This window comes from Balaenoptera ricei, chromosome 9 (genome assembly GCF_028023285.1).
Source record: "Balaenoptera ricei isolate mBalRic1 chromosome 9, mBalRic1.hap2, whole genome shotgun sequence".
Lineage (NCBI taxonomy): Eukaryota > Metazoa > Chordata > Mammalia > Artiodactyla > Balaenopteridae > Balaenoptera > Balaenoptera ricei.
Genome location: NC_082647.1, coordinates 106,048,753 through 106,054,919, shown reverse-complemented (window position 1 = coordinate 106,054,919; position 6,167 = coordinate 106,048,753). Strand labels below are relative to the sequence as shown.

At 52.5% G+C, this 6,167-nt stretch overlaps 1 protein-coding gene across 1 annotated transcript; it reads right to left on the bottom strand.

Annotated features, from left to right (window-relative positions):
* Positions 1 to 1,189: 1,189 nt before the first annotated feature.
* IGFBP1 (insulin like growth factor binding protein 1) lies at positions 1,190 to 5,709 on the bottom strand. Its single transcript, XM_059932902.1, has 4 exons — positions 5,281 to 5,709; positions 3,700 to 3,884; positions 2,398 to 2,526; positions 1,190 to 1,490 (listed from the first exon to the last, which is right to left on the bottom strand). The coding sequence occupies exons 1-4, from the start codon at positions 5,624 to 5,626 to the stop codon at positions 1,359 to 1,361; spliced, it is 792 nt and encodes a 263-aa protein (XP_059788885.1). The 5' UTR covers positions 5,627 to 5,709; the 3' UTR covers positions 1,190 to 1,358.
* Positions 5,710 to 6,167: the final 458 nt, after the last annotated feature.

The following is a 6,167-nucleotide window of genomic DNA, read 5'->3' as shown; positions in this document are numbered from 1 at the left end:
CGGTGACCACGACGGTGACCATGAGGTTATTTTTAGCAGGGTGGGATGGGGCCGTGGCTGACCCACATCGGGCTGATATATTTTATATGATGCAGCTGAGGGCTGAGTTCGCAGTGAGTCCTGCGGGCTCGGCACAGGGAGGGTGGCAGCTGTGGGGGTCAGGGGGTGAAGGGGGAGACCCAAGATAGGGAGCTGGAGCCCAGACGAGGGAGGGGCCGGTTGGGATCCGCTGGGATGGATGAGATGCCCACCCAGGGGGAGAAGAGGAAGGAGAGGTCAGCAGGGCAGGAAGGAATGGGGGTCAGGAAAAGCGAGCAGGGAGCAGGGTAAGAAAGAAGGAATCCACGTTGCAGAGGACCCATGTCTTGGGCTCAGGTCTTAGTCGTGCAAACAGAGGGGCAAGCAGGGTGCTGCCCTGGAGGGCGCCACTGAAGCCCTGCAGGGGACATAGGCTGGGCAGAGTCAGAGAGGAGACGGGTGAGGGAGAAGTTAAGGAAGTGATTCTGTCTTGCATTTAAGATAGGAGAAACCCTGGCCTATTTACAAGAGGAAGGGGAGCAGCTAGTGGAGAGGTTAGGGCCCGCAGAGGGAGGGAGGGGTGCCCTGGGCGTGGGAGCCCTCAGTGGGCAGGGCAGACCTGCCAGCAGTGGGGACCAGGAGCCTGCAGACTGGACGCCCCAACGCCGCATGAGGAAGGGGAGGTGACGGAGGGAGGGAATTCAGGACGGGAGGAGACGTTATGTTCAACAAAGGTCCATGACAATAGCAATGTTCCAGTGTGCTGTATTTATTCCAATGTGTTTACACTGTGTTCATGTGTTTGACCATATCTCCAATACATTTTTTAACACGTAGCAATATCATCACGTGTAGCTTTGACTACATAATCAACATTTAAGTTTCCCTGCAAATTTACGCTAAACACGGATCCATGGAATAAACAGAGTAGATCATTCCTAAGCACAGCATAACCATCCTCCATCAAACCACTTAAAAAAAATCACTGCTACACATTTGATTTTGCATTTTCTAGGCAGTATTTTCCTGTGCTCTTTAAGACAGAAGCATGAACCTCTGAAGAACTGAAATACAAGTACTTACACACAACAGGATGGGAAGTGTTTCATGATATATAAATTAATATAACACAAGTTACTGTGTAGAAAAAAATAAACTTATGGTGAATAAATAAACTACAGCTTTATATATCAAGTAATATGTGGAGTATAAAAAGTAATTCCTATATATATACACATACACATCTATATATATATAAAAGTGTGTGTGTATTCCAGAGTATAAATATCGTATGTACTTAAATATTTCATGTGAAGGAACAGATCATATTGCATCTGTTTTCAGTTCTGTAAGTTAAAATACTGATGGCATTTGGGGTCCCCTCTGATTACCACGGACCCCAGGATCTTCTTCCCGCTCCAAGGGTAGACACACCAGCAGAGCCCAGGCTCTCCTTCCAGGGATGTCTCGCACTGCGAAGAAAAGAAGCAAGGTCAAGAGCAGCCCCTGTGAAGCTGAGAGGGAGGTGGGGCTCCGTGCTGCCCAGTGCCACGTGGAGGGCGTGGCAGCTGAGAGCCAGGCCGTGGGCACCCCCAACCGGCCGTGGCCATGACTGAGGGCAAATCCTACACCGTCCTGGTTCGCCTCGTAAAATGGAGACTAAGGGCAAGTGCCCAGTGCAATAAGGATGTCACGCGTGTGTTGAACGGTACAGCGTGTGTACAACTGTCTGCTTCACGGCCCCTACAGCAGAGCTGCTGAGCCCGGAGGGAGCCTGCCCGTGTGTGGCCAACCTTGCTGTCGTATCCCCTGCCAAATCCCTTGTTTGTTATAAAGCACTTCCTGGTCCTCAGTTTCCCCCAGAAATATCCACAGAACCTAGGCTTCACTGAGTCCTAAAGGGCTCCTCAGAATTAGGTCTTGGTTTACTTAATCTCACTTATTATCTGGCAAGCCAAAAAAATGCTATTGTATTTAATTATAAAGTTCATTTCCCTTTGTAGGGAGAAAAAAAGTAAGAGATGTCCAAACAGATACTCACTTTCCTAAGTAGAATTGTCCCTTTCCTCCCTATTACAGGTGAGACACTGAGATCCAGAACGCGAGGGGCCTGTGAAGGTCCCCACCTGCTCAGAGTTGCTAGGTGATGGGGCAACACTCGGCTCAGGGTCCCCGAGTGCACACTGGCTTTGAGCATTGAGCTGGTCTTCAGGCTACCAGGGGGCTAGTGGCTCCTACTCCCAGAGGGGTGGGTCTTGCATAATATGATCGGTTATGTGGTTTTACGTTGCTTACTGGAGCTGGGCACCCTGTTTGCTGAAAGGCTGGCACTTGGCAGGGCTGTGGGCATCAGGGGCTGTCGCGTGAGGATGCACATACCTGTTTGCTGTGATAGAATCCATTCTTGTTGCAGTTTGGCAGATAAAATTTGTAAAGTTTGTCTCCTGCCTTCTGCTGCTCCCTGGCTAATCTGTCCAGCACTTGGTAGAGTTCTCGCTGGCAGGGCTCCTGAAAGAAAAATTTGACATTGGGGTAAATGACAAGAAACAGTGTATTATTAGCCTAAAAGGGGAGCGGATGTAAGAGGTTCTGTGTGGGCTCTGAGAACAGGCCTGGACCCACTTTCCCTGGGCCTCACTCTCTCACCTATAAAAGGAGGGTGGTTAGTCTCTGTTCTGAGCTGTTAAGATAAAGGATGGGAACCCCATGCCCTCCCTCACTGAACATTCACTAAACACTTGCAGGAGACCAGAGCATGACCAATGCCATGAGCTCTCCGACTCTCCTGCCCCCCGTGAGTAATTCTGGCACCAGTCATCTGGTTGAAAGGAGAATGGGCACAACTCTGTGAATGGAGAACTTAGTAGCAGAGATTTCTAAATTTTGAACAACGTTCCTCTGTAATCTACAAGGTCAGTTCCCATGAACCAAATTCGTTGAGGATTAAGGCATTCATCTGGACAATCTGAGATAAGCATGAACTTTTCTCTATTTGTCATCATTTCAGGATGAAACTCTGAAGTGTCTAGAAAATGGTTCAATCTCCACTTTTCTGGGTATGCATGTTCGTAGAAGTGATTTTCTTTCTTTTTTTCACAAATGAACCCAAGTCACTCCAACTTTGATTCTTTGTCGCCCTCAAGTGGTAGGACTAAAAACATACATCAATTAAGATGCTACAAGGGAGTTAGTGCTTAATGGGGACAGAGCTTCAGTTTGGGAAGATGAAAAAGTTCTCAAGATGGACGGTCGTGATAGATAGTGGCAGAATAATGTGACTGTACTTAATGGAACTAAACTTTAAAATGATTAAAATGCTAAATTTTATGTTATGAATATTTTACCACAATTTCTTAAAAAGTGGGGGGAAGATGGGACGGGGGAAGAGGATGTTAAGAATAGCTCAGTGCTCCTTAGACACTGCCAGTCTGATACCCTTATTTTAGAGATGAGCTCAGAGATGTGAAGTAATGTATCTAAGGTTGCACAGCACAAACTTCATTTTCTTTCCATCCAGAGGGCTCCTCTGCTGAAAGCCCTTGGGTTAAAAGCTCCCAAAGCTAAGCTGAGAAATGTCTGTTAGGCTTGGGGAAGGAACTTGTTTATATCTAGGGCTCAGGACCGGACCTGCAGGGCCCAGCAGATTCAAGCTAGAGGCTCCACCTACCCCGAGGCTCTCACCTTCCGGTTTTTGATGTCAGTGGTCTCCAGAGCCTTCATGCTCTCATAATTACTGATGGCGTTCCAGAGGATGGGCAGGTCCTCACTGGACTCAGCCATCAGGTGGAAATTGTCCAGAAGCTGCTCCTGGGTCATCTCTGAGCTCTCAGGGGACACGTTCTCTGGGATGGCAGGGTCCTCTGCCTCTGAAAATGGAAAAACGAAAACCCATGAGCCTCCCACCGAAGCATCTGCACCTGTGCCCCCCTCCCCTGAAGCTGCTTCCCTTCCCACAAAACCGGACTGGGTCATGCTGACCCAGAGTTTTGCCTACTCCCTCTTTAAAGGAACTTCTGATGGTTTCCAGGTAGAGGGATGACCCAACAGCAATACCAATGGCAAGAGTGCCCTGTGTTTCTGCTTCTAAAGTAGCCAAATGCACATTTGTCAAAGCCCGGGAAGAGCTCTGAGAAAGCCATGGATTACAATTCAATTCCTGACGCCATCCTCAGCTTTCCCATCCATAAAATGGGCATTTTTAGTAATTCCCTGTGAACAGGTGGTAGGGTTTGTTTAGAGGTGGGGTCTAGATTGCAGCTCTACTCTCTTCTTTTCCAGGGGCTCTGCCTTCCCACAGAGTGACTTCTTTGCAACCCTGGGAAAAGGGAGGGTCACCAGATTTCTTGCAGAGTCCTAGGGTTTGGATCTGGTGCATGGACAGAATGATGGAGAACTGGCTCTCCTGAGGGAACCCGGGGGGACACCCTCTCCTTTGAGGACCACAGAGATGACTCTGAAGGCAGAGAACCAGGAGGAAAACCGTCGCCACCTTGGAAGGGTGACGCGCTCCAGCAGATCCCTATCAGGGCATAGAGCCACAAGATCCCTCCAAGAATCACGGAATCACTGGACATACAGCTGCCCCGACAGGGAGGTAGGGAGAGGGGGTAGAGGAGGGTGTATTTCCTCTGCTTCCCACTACAAATAAATCACTGCTAAATTCAGGAAAGTTCTGATTGTCAAGTTCTGAGGAGGCAGCACACACATCGACCACTGTTTTTCTATGGCAATGAACGCAAGTGAAGTTTTTAGCCTGAACTTTCACATTATGTTCTGTAAACATCTGGGAAGCACATACTGTCTGCACAGGACATATATTTCAAAGGACATTCCAAACACCTCCCAGGAGGCCAGCAGTACAGGCTCCCACTGCAGGCCTTCCCGGAAACTAATGCATTGGCAGGGAGGAGAGCAAGGGGCATCTGGAGTGGCACCCCGCTGCCTGGGCACCCCATCGCCTCCCTCTTCTGGGTTTCTATAGATCAGTGGGCTGCCGAGGTGGTCTGGGCTCCCTCCCCAGCTCTCCCACCAAGTTGTGTGTGTCCTGCCTTACCCTAAGCGCCCCCTGCAGGACCACACAACGATGGGGTTCATCTGGGTGACAAATCCTTTCCCCTTACAGGTTTTGGCTGCAAGCTCTGAGCCTGGCCAGGTTTGCTCCCCACTGGCTGTGGGCTTTGGTGGAGCCCCCGCCCCTGCCCGCCCCAGTCCCCCACCCCATCTGTCCTAGGGGAGGGCCCCGGGCGGGGAGACGGTTGGTACCTGTGGCCTCGGCGCTGGGCGCGGGCATGCAGGCGCCGTGGCCGCGGGTGAGGGCGTACAGGGGCCGAGGCTCCCCGGGCAGGGCGCGGCAGCTGAGCCCATGGGCGCAGCGCGCAGTGGCCACGCCGCATGCGGCGTCCAGCGGCAGGGCGCACGTGGGGCAACAGCCGCAGCCGGCGGGCCGGGTGAGCTCCGGGCACGAGGCGGGCACGGGAGGGCAGAGCGCCAGCCTCTCGGCGGAGCAGGGCGCGCAGCGCCAGGGCTGGGGAGCGCCAGCGGCTGAGCCGAGCTGAAGGGCCAGCGAGAGCAGAAGCGGCCAGGCGCGGACAGCGGGGACTTCGGGCATCGCCGGGCAGCGGTGGCGGGCGGGAGCCGGTGCTCGCTAGGCGGTGGCGGCGGCGCGCTGGCCGATGCTGGCTGAGCGGAGGCTGATGCTCGCTGAGCGCCGGGGCGCCTTATGAAGGGCGCCGGCCGGGCCGCCTGAACCAGCGGTTAATGATTGGCGGCGCCGCGTGCTCGCGGCCGGTGTTCAAAATAAGTTTGTTTTGGTTGTAGGCGCACTGCCCTACGCAAACCGTGGGTAGAAGGAGGGCAAACGGTCCAGGTCTCAGACTGTGTTTGTCCTGTTGTTAGGGTTTCAGACTGTGTTTGTCCTGGAGCCAGGAGCGCACAGCCACGTGGAGGGTGGCGCTTGCTTGTTTCGTTCAAGGGGCATCTTCAGGCCGAGTCTGCCGGCGGTGCCCGGAAGACCCAGGGAAAGCAAGAGAGATGAGCTGGGCAAGGCCAGCGCCTTGGCCAGTTTGCAAGTGGGGAAATCAAGGCCCAGGCAGAGGAAGGAAGGATGGGCTTAGATAGAAGCCAGGTGTTTGAAAGCCCTGGCGGGTTCT

Coding starts and splice junctions, on each gene's coding strand:
- IGFBP1 (XM_059932902.1), bottom strand. CDS start 5,626: ATGCCCGAAGTCCCCGCTGTCCGCGCCTGGCCGCTTCTGCTCTCGCTG. Junction 3,885..5,280: donor GCCCAGCGCCGAGGCCACAG/GTACCAACCGTC, acceptor TTCCATTTTCAG/AGGCAGAGGACCCTGCCATC. Junction 1,491..2,397: donor GATTCTATCACAGCAAACAG/GTATGTGCATCC, acceptor TTTTCTTCGCAG/TGCGAGACATCCCTGGAAGG.